Raw genomic sequence first — 22958 nt, 5'->3', positions numbered from 1 at the left:
AACGACATGCTGCAGTGAGAACATAAGCTCATACACAGTATTCTTCTTTAAGGCTATGCAAAACCATCACTGCTTATCGTTCTTCTTTATAGACCCCATATGGACAGAAGATTTCCAGTTTATATTGTGATGTTGGCAGGTGCACATTGACTTGGTGCTGCAGGGAAACCCGCTCTGTGTTTAAATGCAGTTCAGCAGCAGGAGACAGCAGTACATTATCAGTTTTCACTGCAGTAGGAACCTGCATTCCATTAGTATACCTTTAGTGTTCTCTCTGCAGTTCCAGCAAAAAATGGCCTGATTTGCAAGCACCAAGGGTATGTAGTGTTTCCTCTTGTTTTTCGGGTGCAGAGGCACAAGATGCTTATTAACAGGCAATTTTGCAACCAATCAGCTTAGATCAGTTTACAATAGCAAATCTCTGATTGGATGCTGTGCATTATAGCACTGGAACAAACTTGCCCAATGTGCGTAAATTGGCCAGGGCAGTGAACTTTAATTGTAATTTTTTTTTTTATTTTTTTTTAATCTTGTGACACTTAAAAAGGACAAGATTAATTTTAAGTTTTATTGTTTCAACAGTAAAAAACAGCTTTTTCCTCTGTAGATTAACTGATTGCTGTATTTTTCCAGTTTTCTTGTCCCACCATACATGGGGGACAAGGTTCTGGACAGAAAACATGTTACGCCACACCTGAATTTTACAAGGGGTTGGAGCAAAGTTTTCTACAGATATAGCAACTAAATATCAGATCTTTTTTTTTTTTGGTCACCTGTTTAAAAGCAAGCACCTTATTGGTTGGTCTGGGTTGCTGCACATGGGCAAGTTTTGTTTTTTTCATAACATATATGGGGTAAGTTCGTTGCCCCATTGGTAAACCTGTTCCTTTAAAATTTAAGAACTTGAATTCCATTGTACTGTGCACAAATAAGCAGGAATTGTATATAATTGTATATATATTGCCCTTTAACAAGGCGACCAACTGGAAGACTGCTTGTGGAAGCCAAAAACTTCTCTTTTGTGTATACAGGTATGGGATCCGTTATCTGGAAACCCTTTATCCTGAAAGCTCTGAATTACAGAATGACCGTCTCCCATTGACTCCAGTTTATCCAAATAATTCAAATTCTAAATTTTTTTATAATAAAACAGTAGCTTGTACTTGATCCAAACGAAGATATAATTAATCCTTATTGGAAGCAAAACCAGCCTGTTCGGTTTATTTAATGTTTAAAGGATTTTCTAGTAGACCTGATATGAAGATCCAAATTACGGAAAGATCCGTTATCTGGAAGACCCCAGGTCCCGAGCATTCTGAATAACCAGTCTCATACCTGTATAAGTATTCGTTTGCTGTAATTGTTTTGTAAATGATGAAAAAACACACAGACTTTTTTCCTTTTCCTTCATCATAACTGGATTGACTTCCTCACATTTAACATGTTTCAGCAGTCCAACATATCCAGCAAACTGAGCTGTGTAATCCCGGATTAGTTACACAGTGTAAATTTAACCGCTACAGTTTGGTTCAGAATCCAGTTTTAGGTTATACCTTTTTGAAGTCCCTTGCTTTGTTTTCAGTTCCCAAATGCCATCCGGAAATCACTTTTATCTGCCAGAATTTTAAAAGATTTATCCCCCCCCCTTTTGCTATTGCAAGGTTATATCTTTTCAGGGCAGCTGCATGTGTATAAATGTATATAAAAAAACTTTTTGCTGACTAACAGCATCTCAACAAAAAGGGCCTTTTAAAATGGTAAAGGGATACTAGCATCAAAAATAAGTCTTAAAAGGAGAACTAAACCCTAAAAATGAATATGGCTAAAAATGCCATATTTTATATACTGAACTTATTGCACCAGCCTAAAGTTTCAGCTTGTCAATAGCAGCAATGATCCAGGACTTCAAACTTGTCACAGGGGGTCACCATCTTGGAAAGTGTCTGTGACACTCACATGCTCAGTGGGCTCTGAGCAGCTGTTGAGAAGCTAAGCTTAGGGCTCGTCACTAATTATCCAGCAGAAAATGAGGTTGCACTGGTTTCTGTGCTGCCATGTAGTAATTATCTGTATTAATTACTAATCAGCCTTATATTGTGACATTTTTATTCTATTTGTACTGTTTATTGTGAGTGAGTCCCTAAGCTCAGTGAGTGACAACAGCACAGGGCATGTGCAGTGAATCAGCAGAAAAGAAGATAGGGAGCTACTGGGGCATCTTTGGAGACACAGATCTTTACTGCTAAAAGGCTGTGGTTGCGCCAAAAGGGGTTCCTTCTCCTTTAAGTCTACTAGAAAATCATTTAGACATTAAATAAACCCAATAGGCTGGTTTTGCTTCCATTAAGGATTAATTATATCTTAGTTTGGTTCAAGTAAAAGGTACAGGTATGGGATCCGTTAACCGAAACCCGTTATCCAGAAAGCTCCGAATCACGGAATACCTATCTCCCACAGACTTAATTTTATCCACATTTTTCAAAATGATTTCCTTTTTCTCTGTAATAATAAAACAGTACCTTGTACTTGTTACTGTTATCCGGAAAACCCCAGGTCCTGAGCATTCTGCATAACAGGTCCCATACCTGTACCGTTTTATTATTACAGAGAAAAAGGAAATTACAGTGAAACCTGATCCCCTGATTTTAAGTTTCCCTTCAATTTACATTGGGTTTTCTTTGTGGTCCCACCTAGATAATTATGCATGATAAATTTCCCTGATTTTACATTTTCTCAGATTTTACGTTTTTATTCTGGTCCCTTGAAAACATAAAATGGGGGTTTTTACTGTATTTTTATAAATTTGGATCATTTTGATAAAACAGAGTCTACAGGAGACAGCCTTTCTGTAATTCGGAGCTTTCTGGATACCCATACCTGTATATGCAATAATTCATGGTACTTATAGGTATACAGGTATGTACCTATTAACTGGACTGCTAGGGACCTGGAGTTTTCTGCATAAGGGTTTTGGTGAGGTATGGGGGATTGTGAGAAATATAAAACAAAACAATGGCATTGTAATAAGAGCAAGAAAAGTTATTACAGGTATGGGACCTGTTATCCAGAATGTTCAGGACCTGGGTTTGTCCAGATAATGGATATTTCCATAATTTGGATCTTCATACCGTAAAAAGATACTGACATTAGAAAATAACCTTTTTTTTATTATCTGTCGTAACATTGTCTTTGAATGCTATTTATAATTTTCCATAAAAGTATTTGCCTGATGCTTTTAAGGTGGCAATACACTGAGAGATCCGCTCGTAAGGAGCTTGTGTGGCACTAAAGTGAAAAGTTAAAAGCCTGACGATCTTTTCATGAACATGTTACTGTTGTGACATTTATGTTCTCCTGTTCTTTCCTAGCAATTTACAACTATGATGCAAAAGGGCCCGATGAGATATGCCTACAGATTGGAGACACACTGCACGTATTGGAAACCCACGAAGGTGAGTCCTTTTGAGCAAATTCACATGCATGAGGACTGTACCATTTTAGCAACAGATAGGACAGCACAGTAAAATGTTAAAGGAACAGTTCAGTGTAAAAATAACTGGGTAAATAGGCTGTGCAATATAAAAAATGTTTCTTTTGCTCAAGCTTTGGTTTTTAAGCCTTAAACAGGTTCTCCTGAAGTATTTCCACATATTCACTGTCATCCATTCTCAAAGTCTCTGCTGATGAAAAGCAGCCGCACAGCTTTATGTTTTCGTCACCACACTTAAAGGGGTTGTATAAATAAAATCCACATTTTACTTTCTTTAATGGAAAATAAATCTATCTCCAATATACTTCAATTAAAAAATGTGTACCGTTTTTATTAGAAACCTGACTGTATGCAGTGAAATTCCCCCTTTGTTTTACTTGCTGTAAATGCTGCAGACGGCCCCTAACTGCTCTGCAGGGAAACTGATCATACTTTCAAACAGCAGGGGGAGCCCTCCCCACCTTACTTCACTTGAGAAGAACTTGAGCAGCTTTGTTTGTTTCCCTGTAAAGCAGCTGGCGACTGTGTAGAGATGTGTATCCACAGACCCAGTGCAGAATATTCTGATTATTAATCAGTCTTGCTGTATCACTTTCTATGGCAGAAATTATTTGACTTGTGCTGTTTTGATAATTCATGACAATCCCTCAATAGGAAACTTCAAGCGATTTTGGAAGACTGAATTGTCCCATGGTTTTTAAGATCAGCGATTCACATTATTGCCGGTGGGAAAGCTTTTACAGGAGATTAGACGACCCGCAGAAGTGGAGATTTATCACTGTTGATTAATTTTATGTTGTGCCATTGCCCTTAATATTGCTCGAGCTTTCGGACTTGAGCAATCTCAAACCATGAGTGAGTTAAAAGGGTTGTTCACCTGCTAAACACTTTTTCAGTTGAGTTGTTTTCGGGATTGTTCCCCAGAAATAAAGACTTTTTTCAATTGCGTTCTATTTTTTTTTTTATTTTTTACTGTTTTTCCAAAATCTAAATTTAAAGGGGTTGTTCACCTTTGAGATAACTTTTAGTATAATATAGAGAGTGATATTCTGAGATAATTCGCAATTTGTTTTATTTTTTTTATTATTGAAGGTTTTTAAGTTATTTAGCTTTTTATTCAGCAGCTCTTCAATTTTTATTTTAAGCAATCTGGTAACTAGGGCCCAAATTCCCCTAGCAACCATGCATAGATTTGAATAAGAGACTGGAATATGAATAGGAGAGAGTCTGAATAGAAGGATCAGAAATAAAAAGTAGCAATAACAATACATTAGAAACCTTACAGAGCATTTGTTTTTTAGAAGGGGACAGCGACGCCCATTTGAAAGCTGCCAAGTATCAGAAAACCCCCCCCCCCCGAAAACTATAAAAAATAAATAATGAAAACCAACTGAAAAGTTGCTTAGAATTGGTTGTTCTATAACATAATAAAAGTTACTTTTAAGGCAAACCACCCCTTTAAAGTTTAATGTCTCTGGTGTTTGAGTCTGGCAGCTCAGTAATTCAGGCGCAGACACTAAACTGTTACAATTTTGCAACATTTAGTTGATACATTTCTCAGCAGTATCTGTGGAATATTAGCAACTATTGTATCAATTCTAACAGCTGCCTGTAATGAAACTCAAGGGATTCTACTCAGCAGGAAAAATGTATCAACTAAGGGGCCCATTCACAAAGCTCAGGTGAATGAATAGAGGGGAAAAAAGCTCGAATTTAGAGTAGTTTTTTGTGCTCCTCGACTATCGAATTGGAGTAAATTCGCCTGAGTAGAATGATTCGAATAGATCGAGCGCAAAAACGCTGTGACTATTCACCCATTCGATAGTCGAAGTACTGGATCGAGCGCAAAAACGCTGCGGCTATTCGCCCATTCGATAGTCGAAGTACTGTCTCTTCTAAAAATACTTCGACTGCCTACTTCGCCACCTAAAACCTACCGAATTGCTTTAAAAGCCTATGGGAAAGTCCCATAGGCTTGTTTTCCAAGTTTTTGATCGAATAAAAAGGCATTTGACCGAATGAAAATCCTTTGATCAAATATTCGATAGTGCGCCTATTCGCCTGGTGAATATTCGCCCATTCGACTATTCACCAGCGCGTAAATTCGCCCGAATTGACTACTCGATTCTATTCCCCAGTCGAATTTCGAGGGATTTAACCCCCTCGAAATTCGACCCTTGATACATCTGCCCCTATATGTACCAATTTAGAATGGTTTACAGAGTCGGCGACCCCCCCTCCCAGAGCTGCTTGAGAAGGTGGAAAATTACACTTTCCACTTCAAAATTAGAAATGTAGTCACACATAAAAAGTAGAAAGTAATTGGAAAAAGTCTTTATTTCTGGTGAACTGTCTGAAACCAACTGAACAACCCCTTTAATAAACTCACGCCAGTTTTCGGGTCCGACAACTTTGTTTATATTCGTAGTGAAAAAGTTTGGCAAATTAAATTGGCACCTTAGTAGGTAAAACTAGTCAAATGACAGTTTACTCATTCAACCCCTTCCAGACAAATCAGCAGCTTAGTGGCTTATGTATTGGACCTTCTTGATGGCTTCTGGATCCTATTGTTGGCTAAGGAGTGGTCAGGTTGGGGCAGAGTCTATTCTTTATGGCTATACACCGTTTTATTCTAAGGTTTCACTATACCATGGACAGCTGTATATGTTAGATATTTCGTTTTCAGGCATATAGCATGGTATGGTTTATTAGCTTGAGTGCGATGGCACCAGAGAAACAAGGGACTTCTTTGGAAAGGTTAATATTTATCCCACCTGCAGTGATAAATCTTCAGGAATTAAAGTTTCCTGTGCTCTGTAAGATAAAATGTGTATCCTTTAAACCGTGGTTTTTAATTCAAATGAAACTTAATTCTACTGACTGTTTTAATTATACAGAGCGTTTTTGGCATTATATTTCGCTATAGAATAGTCTCCAGGGTACAAGAACTCCACTCAGCCTGGAAAACTGTGCCATGTGTTTGTTTGGATTGCCTACAATGAAAACAAAACAAAAAAATCTATTGGGATAGCATATTGTGGTGGAATAAATATGGATTTTTAAAAGGTCTATGTAATGTTTCTGTGAATAATAAACTAGACAAACTTAAAGCTGTGCTATAACTCAAATATCCAGAAAGGTTCACATTTCATTATTTTCCATGAAACATTCAATTATTTGCACCTAATATTACCAGCATATTACCAGACATATCTTCTTATAACAATTGACAATGTATCTAGTCAAGTTCTGGGTCATACTTAAAGGGCATGTAAAGGCAAAAAAATAAAATCCCATTTTTACTTTCTTTTAATGAAAAAGAAACCTATCTCCAATATACTTTAATTAAAAAATGTGTACTGTTTTTATAAGAAACCTGCCAGTATGCAGTGAAATTCTCCCTTCATTTACTGCTGTGGATAGGAATTGTCAGACGGTCCCTAACTGCTGAGCAGGGAAACAATCATACTTATGAACAGCAGGGGGAGCCCCCGCCTTACCAGCCATGCAGAACTCAAGCAGCTTTGTTTATGACGATCCCTAAGCAGCCCAGACCACACTGAGCATGTGCACAGTCTTAGTCTTGCAAAGATGTTTAACAAAGTTACAAGATGGTGACCCCCTGTGGCCAACTTTGAAAGCATAAATTATTTGTTTGATTAGGCTTGTGGTGCAGTAAGTTCATGTTTATATTTAGTATACAAAATACAGCATTTCTAGCCTTATTCTATTTTAGACTTTACATGCCCTTTAATAGAACTATTGACCCACATTATGACCCCTTGTGTGGCTGATTGGTGTCCCTGGTAAGTCCCATGTGCCTGGATTGCCATTAATGTGATATGGCTGCTAGAGAAAGTACTTTTGAACAAATGCTAATGACATGTATTTGAATTATTTTTAGGCTGGTACAGAGGCTATTCTTTAAGAAAGAAGTCCAAAAAGGTATGTATTTTGGATGTGACCTGTTTTACTTGTGGGCAACTGTCATAAATAATATGACAGTATAATAAGTTTAGATGGACACCGTTGTCAAGAAGATTTAATAAACCGTGGATATTCACGTGACTTTATTTTCTAATAGAAAATAGTTTCTATTATGACATAATGTTTTCTTTTTATCCTCATGTGCCAATTACATAAAAGCTACACTGCTGAGGAAGACATTGCAATTGTTACGGATATACTCCATACTTACAGAGTAGATCCGTAAATTCCAGAGTGTTTGGCATTTCAGATTAATAAATTCCAGAGTGTTTGGCTTTTCAGATTAATAAATTCCAGAGTGTTTGACTTTTCAGATTAATAAATTCCAGAGTGTTTGACTTTTCAGATTATTACAAATCAGTTATTTTTAATTTCTTCTAGGGAATATTTCCAGCAAGCTTTATTCATCTCAAAGAAGCAATAATTGATGGAAAGGGGTAAGTTGCACTGCTGTACTTCTCTCAACCCAGATATGTATTTATTTTTTGCAAAATGGTTTAGTCTTCATAAAAAAGGGGGGTTGTGCGAGCACTCAAAGGCTAAGTTAACATATGTTTAAGTACAATGGAAGTGCTACTGATTTGGCCAATTAATCAATGCACATTTCCTGGTTCCCTGTCTCATGCAATTCAGTATAAATGCAAGTGCCATGTGTTTACAAAAACAGGGATTTTTAGTTACAAATTTACGACCATAAAGTTGATAAGCCACCATACCACGTCAAGGTAAACCCCGTGCATTGGTCCCTAACTTGTTTACTTCTGGTCATAGTATAAAAAGACTTTTACTTCTCTGCATAGTAGCATTACTTGTAATCAGTGTATCCTAAAACTTGGTTTTAGTCTGAGGGCTAAATCCTCCCCTGCCACTAGCTTTTGCGGCTTTTAAGAGAGAGATTGCCCAAGCCAACGCCCATTTTTTTAAAAGCATAGGGCCACCATTTGTTTAAAGGGGTGGGCATGGGGTGCTACAAACCACATGAAGCTTAGCCTACAGCTTCTGATTCAGCTTCTGACTGAGTGATTTAAGAGGTGTTATAAACAATAAACTAACCATGCTTTTTTCATTTAACATGGTTATAATTATACTTCTTAGGTGTTTCTACCAAGCAAATTTATAAGATTACAGACAGTGCCTTTATGAAGACCATAAAACTCCAAGCTGACTTATAATATAATGTATAGTTTTGTAGGAGTGGCTACTATATCACCCAACGTCTACCCAACTGAATGGGTTTGTTTTTTTACTTTTGCCTCACTGCATTCAGTCTGGCTGCAAAAGCAAAACACACAGTAGGCAAAGGGTAAGTAAATAGATATGGGGGACCAGGGGTCATTAGATGAAAAAGAGAGGAAACTTTGAAAGGAGAGAACAGAATTTAGGTTAAAAGGGACATAGAAGGGCACTAAAGAGAAGAGTAAAAAGAAAGTATAAACAAAAAAAGGGAAGAAGTTGAAATGGATAGAGTGTTATGCAAATGTTTGGCAAAGGGAAAAAGAAAAAAAAGGAATGGGAGAGTTGGCCATAGTTTAGGCATGGGCATTAAAGGAGGATGGAAGGTTAAAACTAAGTAAGCTTTATCAGAAAGGTCCACCTAAATATATCTGTAAACCATCAAAGTAATGCTGCTCTGAGTCCTCTGTCAAAAGAAACACGGTATTTCTTTCCTTCTATTATGTATACATGGGCTTCTGTATCAGACTTCCTGTTTTCAGCTTAAACCTCCAGGGCTTGGGCGTGAGCATGCTCAGTTTGCTCCTCTTCTCCCCCTCCCTTCTCTGCTGTAATCTGAGCCCAGAGCTATAAGTGAGCAGGGAGAGACTCAGGCAGGAAGTGATGTCACACCAAGCTAATACTGCAGCTCCTATCCTAAACAAACAGAGAGCTTCTAGAGCTTTTTACTCGGGTATGGTAAAACATTCTACAGAACAAATATAGCATTCTAGCTTGCGCTATTGCAGCTAATCTATTGGCAATAAAATGCCTCCCTAGCTTTCCTTCTCCTTTAAAGGAACAGTAACACCAAAAAATTAAAGTGTTTTAAAGTAATGAAAATATCATGTAGTGTTGCCCTGCACTGATAAAACTGATCTGTTTGCAACAGAAACACTACCATACTCCATATAAACAAGCTGCTGTGGAGCAATGGCGGAAATTGAAAAACGGCTATATGGCACAGGTTAACTAATGGATAACAGATAACACCATTAGACAGACAAAGCTTGCTATCTGATGTGTAACCTGAGCCTTTTCTCCTTTGAATGGCTGCCCCTATTGCTGCACAGCTGCTTATTTATATAAACAATAGTAGTGTTTCTTAAGCAAACACAGCAGTTTTACCAGTGCAGGGCAACACTGCATTATATTTTCATTACTTTAAAACACTTTTATTTTTTGACGTTACTGGTCCTTTAAAGTGTTAGGTAAAAAAGTGAATGGGGGGAAAGTGTAGAACATAGAAAGGGGAGAGCCATTTGCTGGGAAAAGCTGTAGATACAGCAGAAAATTAAATCTTATGTCCCATCTTTTAAAATAATATTTACTTTTTGAACCTCACACACAATTATCTAGATTCTGTATCAACATTTTTTCCCATTTAATATTCATTCTGTTCTAGTTGTCCTTCCAACATTTAATTTATTTTAATTTAATATTTAATTAAGTGTGAATTTTCTCCTTGTCTAACTGTAGCCCAGTTCACACCAGTATGCTATTACTATGTATCTCACCCCACCTCAAAATAGTAGGACAACTTTTACATACTGCTGTGAACATACGGGATGCTGGCTGCTAATAAAGTGTAGAAGGACCGTACTTCAGGTTACCGAGTAGTGCCGATTATCCAAAAGTGCTTGAAATAAAAATAAATGAAAGAAGTTAATTCCAAATTTATAGAAGTTACGTTTGTTGCCTTTGTCTTAACCTCCAAATAAATATGTTGTGCATCAGTATTCTAATCATTTGATTACTGCATAATGACAGCTTCAGTGTCTGATTACAAAATTGATTTCTAGAGCATAGTTAAACTAAAATAGCATGCAGATGATTTATATTTATGTGATGAATATATTAAAAAAAGGAGTTAGGGCATGAATGATTTGCAAAAGTCTTTAAATGTTGGAATAATAATAGTAAAAAAAAAAATTGTCTGTTTCACTACTGCTGATCTGCAGGCTAGAGACATCCTTCGGGAATGAGGAATTTAGTTTGCATGTGAAATGGTAATGGTAAAACGCAAATGTTATTGTATAGATCTGGTTTTGTGCAGAACTCTCTTGTGCAGTAGTACAGGTATGGGACCTGTTATCCAGAATGGGTTTTCCGGATAATGGATCTTTCTGTAGTTTGGATCTTCATACCTTAAGTCTACTAGAAAATCATGTAACTAATTAATATAAAACGACTCCCAAACGCAGCGATCACCAGGCTCTCTTCCACCTCCAAACAAATTATACGTTTCAAAAAAATCACTGTATACCTCAAAGTGATTTGAGGAGGGAAAAAACAGAAAAGTAATATAGTGTAGTATTTTATAATATAAAAAAACCACCATATACATGTTCAAATAGTCATTAAATGTGTCCCAAAACTTGTTATAGTGAACAGTGGGTTAATTACAGCAGACAAGTGATCCGTAGAAAGATGGGGTGGACCTATCCACCTAAAATCCTAGTGTTTCTGGTGGTATATTATACTCATAAGAAAGCCAGTAAACATTAAATAAACCCAAATAGGATTGTTTTGCCTCCAATAAGGATTGATTATATCTCAGTTTGGATCAAGTACAAGGTACTGTTGTATTATTACAGAGAAAAAAAGGAAAATTTGGATTTTTTGGATGAAATGGAGTCTATGGGAGATGGCCTTTCCATAATTCAGAGGTTTCCGGATAACGGGTTTCCGGATAACTGATGCCATACCTGTATACATCTGTGTTAATTATCTATGTTACATCTATGTGGAAAAAGTTCCTATGCCATGGTTTAGTGGTGCATGTATAGAATCTACTATCCAGGATGCTTGAGACCTGGGGTTTTATGGATAAAGAATCTTTCCAAAATTTGGATCTCCATACCTTAAAGGAGAATGAAACCCTGTAGAAAAAAACCTGGTACCCATCCCCCTCCTCCCCCCCCAGGCTAACTGCCCCCCCTGGGGAAATGCCCCATATTTTTATACTTACCCCTCGTCGCAGATTCAGGGAGCAGACTTCACGGCATCCATTGTCCTTGGTAAGCTGACTGGGAGATTTGTATGTCGGCGCATGCGCAGTTGCAGAAATTTGCCGGCTTTCGACAACTGCGCATGCAGTCGGCTTACTGAGGACCCCAGCAGATGGATGCCGTGAAGGCCGCTGCCAGAATCTGCGACGAGGGGTAAGTATGGAGTATGGGGCATTTCTCCAGGGGGAGCAGTTAGCCTGGTCGGAGGAGGGAGGGTGGTCTACAAGTGGTGGGGGTATGTTTTTTTTTTTCTACAGGGTTTCCTTCTCCTTTAAAGGCATTGTTCACCTTTGAGTTAAATTTTAGCATGACATAGAGTGTAATATTCTGAAACAAGTTGCAATTGGTTTTCATTTTTATAATTTGCGAGTTTTGTACTATTAAAGGGGTGGTTCACCTTTGCGTTAACTTTTAGTATGTTATAGAATGACTGATTCCAAGTAACTTTTCAATTGGTCTTTGTTTTTTCTGCCTTCTTCTGATTTTTTTTCATCTTTCAAATGAGGTTGCTGACCCCATCTAAAAGCAAATGCTCTGTAAGGCTACACATGTATTGCTACTTTTTATTACTCATCTTTTTATTCAGGCCTCTCCTATTCATATTTGTCTCTTATTCAAATCAGTGCATGGTTGCTAGGTTAATTGGGGCCCTAGCAACCAGATTGGTGTAATGACAAACTGTAGAGCTCCTGAGTAAAAAGCTAAATAACTCAAAAACCACAAATTATAAAACAAGAAAACCAACTGCAAATCATCTCAGCTCAGAATATTATTCTCTACATCATACTAAAAGTTTATTTAAGGGTAAACAACCCCTTTATGCAGCTCTCGAGTTTGCAATTTCAGCCATCTGGTTGGTAGGCTCTAAATTACCCTAGCAACCACACACTGATATGACTTAGTGAATGGAATATGAATAGGAGAGGGTTTGAATGGAAAGACGATACAGGGCAACCCTTTTGAAATAAAAAATAACACAGTGGTATAAAGGTGATACCTTTACAAAGACCAGTAATAAAAAGTAGCAATAACAATTCATTTTCAGCTTTACAGAGCATTTGTTTTTTAGATTGGGTCAGTTACCCCCATTTGAAAGCTGAAAAGAGTCAGAAGAAGCTAAAAATCATTTAAATATTTAAATATTAAACCCAACATGATTGTTTTTCAATATGGACTCGTGCAGCTTAGTTACCATCAAGTACAAGGTTCTGTTTTATTATTACAGAAAAAAGAAAATAATTAAAAAAAAGTTCAATTATTTGCTTAAACTCGGCTCTAAGGGAGATGGCCTTCCCAAAATTGGGAGCTCTCTGGATAACATTTTTCTGGGTAAGGGATCCCATACCTGTGAGGTTGGACTCTCATTTCTTGTGGTACATGTTTATGTATCCTCTTTAAACCGAGGTGCCTGAATTCATAGCGATGATCATGTCCTTGATTCACAAGCACCACCGTCCTCACCGAGTTTGAAACAAGATGCTCCCCTGTGATTCTCTGCCTTTTATTGCTGTGACTTTTAAAGGTTTTGAGAGAATGCAATAACAGTTGTTATAACGAAAACTGTTCGCAATGAGAAAACGTATTCCTTTGCACAAATTAAATATAGGATTTGCAAATCATATCCGCCAGTGAAAGAAATATTGTCAATTTTAGTTTACAACAGTGCTCAGCTTATGTAATTGAACTTCTTACTTTTGCGCCATACACATTGAAAAAATAAAAATATAAAATCATTTGGTCCAGTAAGTCGGTGGCTACATTGCCAAACAAGCTAGTCTTCTTCAGTATACAGTAGCTGGTTTAAAGTTATTGCTAGATGTTCTAGAATTTGATAGTATGGAAAGTCATATAATATACAGTTAGGCCCATAAATATTTGGACAGAGACACCTTTTTTCTAATTTTGGTTCGGTACATTATCACAATGAATTTTAAATGAAACAACTCAGATGCAGTTGAACTGCAGACTTTCAGCTTTAATTCAGTGTATTGAACAAAAAGATTGTATAAATATGTGAGGCACTAAAGCCTTTTTTTAACACAATCACTTAATTTCAGACCAAAGGCCAAAAGGCTTTCTTCTAGATTATATATATATATATATATATATATATATATATATATATATATATATATATATATATATATATATATATATATATATACTAAAACTAAAAATAGTATCCCTTGCAAGAAGCCAGTTGGCCTAGTGCCTGAGTATATAGTTTAACCCTGAAGTTTCTGTTAGAGCAGAGACCCACGCTCAGATTCAGGGAAATTTAGTTGCCTGGCGATCGCCTCTTCTTCGGGGTGACTCCCCAACTTGCCTCCCGGTGGCTAGAATCGAAATAGCTGGCGGGATGGCACCCTGATCGGTTCTTTTTCCGAAGTCGCCCGAAGTTTCCTCGTGAGGCAACTTCGGAAAACGAAGCGCACCAATTGCCATCCCGCAGGCGATTTGCATTATAGCCGGTGGGAGGCACTACGGGGAGATAAGTCGCCCCGAAGAAGAGGAGGTTTGTCACTGGGCGACTAATCTCCCCCAATCTTAGCGTGTGCCTCTGCCCTTAAGTATGACCTCTAATGGATTCCTTTGTGCATTACTGCAGCAGCAAGAACCCTTCAGCTTTTCATGTGACCTGCTTAGAAATATCTGTTGGGATACAGAATGGATACTGATTAATTGTTGTTCAATCTGATTTATAGGCAGCATGAAACCATTGTTCCCTGTGAGATCCCTCTGGTTCAAGAAGTCACTACAACTCTGCGAGAATGGTCTATTATTTGGCGACAGCTTTACATTGTGAGTATATCAAGGACACCTAATTTGTAAGTAAGGGTTGAAAGAAAAGCAGAATTATACCTCTTTCACATCAGACTATAGGAACTAATGATAAATGGCTGCTTTTCTGTGTTTTTATGCTGGCATTCAGCACAAACATTGAAATCCGAAAACTCTTGACATGTGCTCACACATAACTTTAACCAGACATATGGGTATCATACTAGGACCAACAACAAGCCTTTCAGTGTAAAGGTAGTGACATATGGATTTCAAGTGTTTTGTTGCCTAAGTGGTTCAGCACTTCCAAGCATCAGCCATCTGAAAAGCATCAAAAGACTTAGTGGCCCATTTATCAAAGGTCAAATTTCGAATTCATGTGAATTTCTTTTTTAATTTGATTATACTCACAATTTGACTCCGAGGTTATTCAAGAAAAAATTTGAATGTCTAATATTCAAACAAATCGTTCAGATCCAAAAATTTGAATCGTATTTGATTTGTATTCTATTCGTGTTTTCCTACGGAAATAAAACCTCAAATGCCAGGAATGCTATTAACATCTCCAAGTGGCTCAACGAACCTCTGCAATTGCAGGTTTTAGGTGGCGAATATTCAAATTATGACTGTTTCCATGGTCGAGTTGTGATAAATCTCACACAAATTTACATTTGAATAGGGGGATTAAAATTTGAATGTGTGAATTTTGAAACTGGAAAATTTGATTTCAAATTTACTATTCAACCCTTGATAAATCTGCCCTTTAAAGGACAAGTAGGCTAGAAATGTTGTACATTATTTTTTGGGCTTTTTTACCAGCCCAAGGCAACCACAGCCCGTTAGCAGTAAAGATCTGTGTCTCCAAAGATGCCCCAGTAGCTCCCCATCTTCTTTTCTGCTGATTCACTGCACATGCTCTGTGCTTCTGTCACTTACGGAGCCACTCACAATATACAGTACATATAGAATAGAAATGTCACAATATAAGGCTGATTAGTAATTAATACAGATAATTACTACATGGCAGCTCAGCAACCAGTACAATTAGCATCAGAATTCAATAATCAGCCCTGTAGCATCAGCTTATATTACAGGGGAAGCTCATTTTCTGCTGGATAATTAGTGACGAGCCCTAAGTTTAGCTTCTCAACAGCTGCTCAGAGCCCACTGAGCATGTGAGTGTCACAGACACTTTCCAAGATGGTGACCCCTGTGCCAAGTTTGAAGTCCTGGATCATTGCTGCTATTGACAAGCTGAAACTTTAGACTGGTGCAATAAGTTCAGTTTATAAAATATGGCATTTTTATCCCTATTCATTTTTAGGGTTTAGTTCTCCTTTAAGGCCCCCATAAACGGGCAGATAAAAGCTGCTGACAGACCAAGTCGGCAGTTTATTGGCTCGTGTGTAGAGCCGACGGGCTTTTATGATCGATATCTCGCCAAAAGTCGGCCAGATGCCAATCGGGTAGGTTACAAAATCCTGTTGGATCCGACTGCCCATTTGGCCTTCTTTCTTATCCGATCCTTGGGCCCTAGGGCCACGATCGGATCAGCCTGATATCGCCCACTTCAATGTGGGCATATCTGGGAGAGATCCGCTTGTCTGACCACATCTCCAAACGAGCGTATCTCTACGTCTACGGCCACCTTTAGAGTCATTTATGAACTCAGGGCAGTAATCTATGGCAACCAATCAAATGTTTGCTTCCATTGTTGGCTAAAAACTGCTAATCACTGATTGGTTGCTGTGGGTAATTGCAATGCCTTTTGTTGCCCACCTGCAGAGCAGATAATTGCCTGGACAACAAAATACCCAGAACTGCTGTGTGTGAATAATTTGCCAGAGGAATAATAGAGATACAACTGTGTGTTACATCATCATTTACTTGCATTTATTTAGAGTTCAAGTACTTCTGTTGCTTGTGGTGTATCTTCATGATATGGAAACATAATAATATCACTTGATTGTCCTTGCTGTTACATTATATTTTATGTTTGCAGTAATATAACTGTTTCCCTTCCTGTTATTAGCAAGACAATCGAGATATGTTCAAGTGCGTAAGAAATATGATTTATGACCTGGTGGAATGGCGATCTCAGATTCTCTCCGGGACTCTGCCGCAAGATGAACTGAAAGAACTTAAAAAGAAAATAACTGCCAGGATTGATTATGGAAACAGGTAAGTGGCCTTGAATTTTCATGGTTTTAATTTCCGCACAGGAAAATACTGCAGAATACACCTGTGCTTTTCTTTAAAAAATGATTAATGTAAAGGAATTGTTCAGTATAGAAATAAAAACTGGGTAACTAGATAGGCTCTGCAAAATAAAAATGTTTCTAATATAGTTAGTTAGCCAAAAACGTCATGTATAAAGGCTGGAGTGACTGGATGTCTAACATAATATCCAGAACACTAGTTCCTGTTTTGCAGCTCTCTTGGTTTTCACTGATTGGTTACCAGACAGTAACCAATCAGTGACTTGAGGGAGGGCCACATGGGTCATAACTGTTGCTTTTGAATGTGAGCTGAATGCTGAGGATCAATTGCAAACTCACTGAACGGTTATGTCCCATGTGGCTCCCCTTAAAGTCACTGACTAACTCAGAGTTAGAGAGCTGAAAAGCAGGAAGTAGTGTTCTGGCTATTATGTTAGAGATCCGCTCATTCCAGCCTTTATACATTACATTTTTGACTACAAGACATTTCAGAACATTTCATTTGGTATGGGTCACAAACCAGTATCTAGTTTCATAAAGAGATACATTTGCAGACAGGGCTGCCATTAGAAATCACGGGGCCCTATACAACAAAATTTTCAGAGCCCCACCCCAGATCCCGCCCCCTCCACACCACAGTTAAAAGACCACGCAGACATCATCGCTAAAAGTTAACCCCCACACACACACACACACAAGTTATAAAAAGCTATTGATGGTCAGGGCCCCCTTATAAGTTAGAAAAAAACGGTGGTGACCAGGGCCCCCCATAAGTTAATAAATAAAAAAAACATTGGCGACAGGGCCCCCCATAAAAGTTTTTTTTAAAAAATTGGTGCCAGGGCCCCCTTTAACAGTTTCGTGTTTTTGGGACTACTGGTCTTTTTTAGCTTCGGGACTTTGGCTTCGGCTGTTTTCTTGGCTTCGGGTCTTTTCGCTGCTTCGGGACTTTGGTTTTCGGCACTTCCGCATTTCGGCTGTTCTGGATTTCGGAAAGGGCAGCACGCCTGTCAAGTGCAACACTGCTGGGCCCCCCTTCAGGCCCATGCGCGGGACACTTGTGCCCCCCTGATGGCGGCCCTGTTTGCAGGGGGCTGTGTTCTGTAACCTAATGCTCTGCACAGGTTCCTTCCTATATCTATTGTATGTCTAAGCCCTAAATGATACATTATATCAACCTGATTTTGGCCAACACTGGAACGGCCAAATAATTCCTTGCTCTGTGGTGAGGGCAATTGACCAAAACGTAGCATGTTAAAGGAGAACTAAAACTTATTTAAAGAAGTAGGATATAAATGGTCTACATTATGTTTTGTGCTTCTGTACCAGCCCAAGGCAACCACAGCCCTTTAGCAACAAAGATCTGTGCCTCCAAAGATGCCCCAGTAGCTCCCCATCTTCTTTTCTGCTGATTCACTGCACATGCTCTGTGCTGCTGTCACTTACTGAGCTTAGGGACACACTCACAATATACAGTACACATAGAATAGAAATGTCACAATATAAGGATGATTAGTGATTAACACAGATAATTACTACATGGCAGCACAGAAACCAGTGCAACTAGCATCAGAATTTAATAATCAGCCCTGTAGCATCAGTTTATATGACAGGGCAACCTAATTTTCTGCTTGATCATTTGTGACGAGCCCTAAGCTGAGCTTCTCAACAGCCAATCAGAGCCCACTGAGCATGTGAGTGTCACAGACACTTTCCAAGATGGTGACCCCCTGTGACAAGTTTGAAGTCCTGGATCATTGCTGCTATTGACAAGCTGAAACTTTAGGCTGGTGCAATAAGTTCAGTATATAAAATATTCTATTTTTAGCCATATTAATTGTTAGGGTTTTAAGTCAGGCTTACCATAAAGAGGCTACTGCATGTGTAATAAACACCGCTCTTCAGCCTTATGTGCATCGAAATAGCTCTGTTTAAGATTAAACGTCTCTCTATGCATAACAATCAATCCAGGGAAATGGAAAGAGTCCAGTTATACGTTGTGCAATAGAATTTCCCATTCGGAAAGCAAATCTTGTTTACGTCAGTTTCAGTTTTCCTATTTTTCTGATATTAGAAAATTGTATATGCTTTAGCACTTCTCAATTACATGCGGGTGAATGATTTGCTTATCAGAGACTGCACTGAATCATGTAACACCTTCTGAATATCTGTGTGCCGTGATTACCATTAGCTTACCTTTCTGGGAATTGCCAAGGTTTGGCTATGCATCTTGCACTTCAGCTTTTAAATGTATGAACGCTTCATGAAAATCCAATTTCGGGCTCGCTTCAAAACGATAGGGCAAGTTTGCATCTCTTCCGGCTGTGTTTCGCTTTGCATAGAATCAATTTTTTTTTTCCATCCTTGATTCTTTTCAGAGTGCGGAATTTAAAAGCTAACCTTCTACTCAATTAATGAATTCCTTGTTTTTTTATTGTGCCTTACCATCTGCCGGCGTATTTGCTCAAAGTTTGCAAACACTCCAGATGCTCTGCGTTCAAACAAGATTGAGCATCTTGAGATTCTGTTTTGTTCTGAAAATTTCATGTAATAATGACTGTGTCGAGAAAGCTCTTCCTCCATTCCTCCTCCCGCCCTCTCTTCAAAAAATTTACACCGTCGTTATGACCTTTTTGCTGATTGACTTTTATGTGACAGATGTTGACAGTAGGACCTAGTAAAGTGCAGGAATTCAACTGCCTTCATATAAAGCAGATATCAATAGAACATAATATAAATATATATATTCACTGTTTATTATAGGAGAACTAAAGCTTTACTAAAGAAGTAGCTAGAAATGTTGTTCATTTTGTTTTTAGTTTATGTACCAGCCCAAGGCAACCACAGCTCTTTAGCAGTAAAGATCTGTGTCTCCAAAGATGCCCCAGTAGCTCCCCATCTTCTTTTCTGCTGATTCACTGCACATGGTCTGTGCTGCTGTCACTTACTGAGCTTAGGGACCCACTCACAATATACAGTACACATAGAATAGAAATGTCACAATATAAGGCTGATTAGTAATTAATACAGATAATTACTACATGGCAGCACAGAAACCAGTGCAATTAGCATCAGAATTTAATAATCAGTCCTGTAGCATCAGCTTATATTACAGGGGAAGCTCATTTTCTGCTGGATAATTAGTGACGAGCCCTAAGCTTAGCTTCTCAACAGCTGCTCAGAGCCCACTGAGCATGTGAGTGTCACAGACACTTACCAAGATGGTGACCCCCTGTGACAAGTTTGAAGTCCTGGATCATTGCTGCTATTGACAAGCTGAAACTTTAGACTATATGGCATTTTTGTCCGTATTCATTTTTAGGGTCTAGTTCGCCTTTAACAACTGATGTATTAAATTAGTTTGCAGAAGCACGTGGCTTGGAACAATTCTCTAAAGTCTAAGAACCATGTCCATCATATTTTACACACAGGAGCTAAAGAGAAACATGTAACGTGGATCAGCATAAATAATGTATTTCCAACGGCACTTCTATTTCCATGCTTAGTGCTTGGATGAGGGAAACCATATTCAGTCTACATTGTCATCAAGTTTGACAGAGTGCACTCATCGGACCTTTTTTTGCTGATCCAAAAATGCATATAAAGAGTCTCTCACCTTTATTATTGATATGTATACTTTAGTGCAGGTATGGGAACCGTTATCTGGAAACCTGTTATCCAGAAAGCTCTGAATCACAGAAAGGCTGTCTCCCATAGACTCAATTATGATTTAATAATCCAAATTTATAAAAATCATTTCCTTTTTCTCTGTAATAATAAAACAGTACCTTGTACTTGATCCCAACGGAGCTATAAGTAATCCTTATTGGAGGCAAAACCAGCCTATTGGGTTTGTTTCATGTTTACATGATTTTCTAGTAGACTGAAGGCAAGGAGATCTAAATTACGGAAAGATCCCATAACCGTAAAACCCCAGGTCTCGAGCATTCAGGATAAACGGTCCTATACCTGTACTTTCATTAGAATTCATGCATCCCAACCTTATTCTTAAGGTGGCCATAGATGTAGATATCCACTCGTTTGGCAAATCTCCAAATGAGCGGATCTCTTCCAGATATGCCCACATTGAAGTGGGCGATATCGGGGCTGATCCGAACGTGGGCCCTAGGGCCCAACGATCGTATCATAATCCGATATGGGCTGTCGGATCGTGGGACCGCATACATGCATAGATGTGGGCATGGTCAGGATTTTTTAACCTGCCCAATTGAGATCTAGCCGGCTTTTGGCCAGATATCGATCAGGGAAGCCCGCCGGATGACCCTACACACGGGCCAATAAGCTGCCGACTCGGCCTGTTGGCAGCTTTTTTCGGCCCATGTATGGGGGGCTTTACTTAAAGGGGTGGTTCACCTTTATGGTCTGGCCACACGGGCAGATTCAGGGAGATTAGTCACCAGGCGACAAATCTACTCTTCTTCGCAGCGACTGATCTCCCCGATCGGTCTTCCCCAGCCTTCCACTGGCTAAAATTTAAATCGCATGGGGGCAGGCACACGGAACGCTTTGTTTTTCGAAATCGCCGTAATTGCCTCACAAGGAAACTTTGGGCGACTTCAGAAAATGAAGCGCTCCGTATGCCTGCCCCCCAGGCGATTTACATTTTAACCGGCGGAAGGCGTGGGAAGACAGATCGGGGAGATTAGTCAACGCGAAGAAGAGGAGATTTGTTGCCTGGCTACTAATCTCCCGGAATCTGCCCGTGTAGTATGTTATAGAATGACCAATTCTAAGCAACTTTTCAATTGGTTTTCATTATTTTATTTTTTTTTTTTTTTATAGTTTTAAAAGTTATTTTTCTTTTCATCCGACTCTTTGCAGCTTTCAAATGGGCGTCGCTGACCCCCTTCTAAAAAACAAATGCTCTGTAAGACTACAAATGTATTGTTATTGCTACTTGGTATTCATCATTTTTCTATTCAGGCCTCTCCTATTCATATTCCAGTTTCTTATTAAAATCAATGCATGGTTGCTAGGGTCATTTGCACTCTAGCAACCAGAGCTGTTGAATAAAAAGGTAAATAACTCAAAATCCTTAAATGATTAAAAATTAATACCGATTGCAAATTATCTGGAATTTGACTCTCTACATCAAAGGTGAATCACCTCTTTAACTTTTGCCTTTCATTCATCTCTCTGCTTTATTCTGTGTCCTTCTCTTTCCTGCCTTCTGCTTTTTTATATTTCTTAAAATTTTTCATTTAGCTTTTATGAGTGTACTGATCATTCTTGTGTTATCTTTGGCTTTTCTTCTTTACTTTGCCTTTTGTTTTTAAAACCCAATGTTATCTCTAGTAAGACAGATATCTCCTAAATTGAATAAAATGCACAAATAGTGTTTACAGTTATTTATTTTTTATTTTTTTATTGCTTTTTTGGTCAGAATCCTTGACCTGGATCTGGTTGTACGAGACGAAGATGGAAACATTTTGGACCCAGAACAAACCAGCACACTAAGTCTTTTCAGGGCACATGAAATTGCTTCCAAACAGGTTGAGGAAAGTATACAAGAAGAAAAGGTACACATTACAGTGATATTTGTCTTTAAATCTGTTTATGACCTACCGGTTTTCAAATAACAAGGCTATTGCATGAAGCTGGTGGGCTTGATCTTCCCTCTCACCCTTTTTTGATAACTCCGTCTGCCCTTTGGTGTGCTCACTTTTTTTATACTCGATACCTCTGTATGTGATCGCTGTCCTTGTCACATGGGTGCAAGCTCCCCTGCTACATTTGTAGAGTGTATTCGATCTAACCAAGGTTCCCATAGTTTCTCGAATGTTCCCCTAGCATTGCACGTCAGTTTGATTAGAGGCAATGTACCATTTATTAAGTCTATCCATTGCTGAAGTGCAATGGATCATCCATTGGGGCTCATCTATTTAATTATTACTAACTTTCTTTGTGTAGAACAAAATAGACTGTAAGGGTAAGAGCACACAGGCAGATTTGGGGAGATTAGTCGCCCCGGTGACAAATCGCCTCTTCTTCAGGGCAACAATCTCTCCGAACTGCCTTCCCCTACCTTCTCACCGGCTATAATGAAATATCGCCAGTGGAATGGCACTCGCGGCACCCCACCGGCTATAATGAAGTTTCTCTTTGGGCGACTTCAAAAAATGAAGCGCTGCGAGTGCCATCACGCCGGCGATTTTTCATTATAGCCGTTGGGAAGGTAGGGGAAGGCGGTTCGGGGAGATTGTCACCCCGAAAAAGAGGCGATTTGTCTCAGGGGAC

General features: G+C 38.7%; 1 protein-coding gene across 4 annotated transcripts in view; it reads left to right on the top strand.

Moving 5' to 3' along the window:
* dock1.S (dedicator of cytokinesis 1 S homeolog) overlaps positions 1-22958 on the top strand; it is a 234066-nt gene that overhangs the window by 20222 nt on the left and 190886 nt on the right. For all 4 annotated transcript variants that reach the window (XM_041570909.1, XM_041570907.1, XM_018227398.2 and 1 more), the window contains exons 2-7: positions 3369-3452; positions 7395-7435; positions 7859-7914; positions 14406-14502; positions 16514-16662; positions 22105-22240. In XM_041570909.1, coding sequence (XP_041426843.1) covers positions 3369-3452; positions 7395-7435; positions 7859-7914; positions 14406-14502; positions 16514-16662; positions 22105-22240 — 563 coding nt within the window. The remainder of the gene's footprint in view (positions 1-3368; positions 3453-7394; positions 7436-7858; positions 7915-14405; positions 14503-16513; positions 16663-22104; positions 22241-22958) is intronic.

This window comes from Xenopus laevis, chromosome 7S (genome assembly GCF_017654675.1).
Source record: "Xenopus laevis strain J_2021 chromosome 7S, Xenopus_laevis_v10.1, whole genome shotgun sequence".
Lineage (NCBI taxonomy): Eukaryota > Metazoa > Chordata > Amphibia > Anura > Pipidae > Xenopus > Xenopus laevis.
The sequence above is the reverse complement of the archived record's forward strand: the minus strand, read 5'-3'. Positions and strand labels throughout refer to the sequence as shown.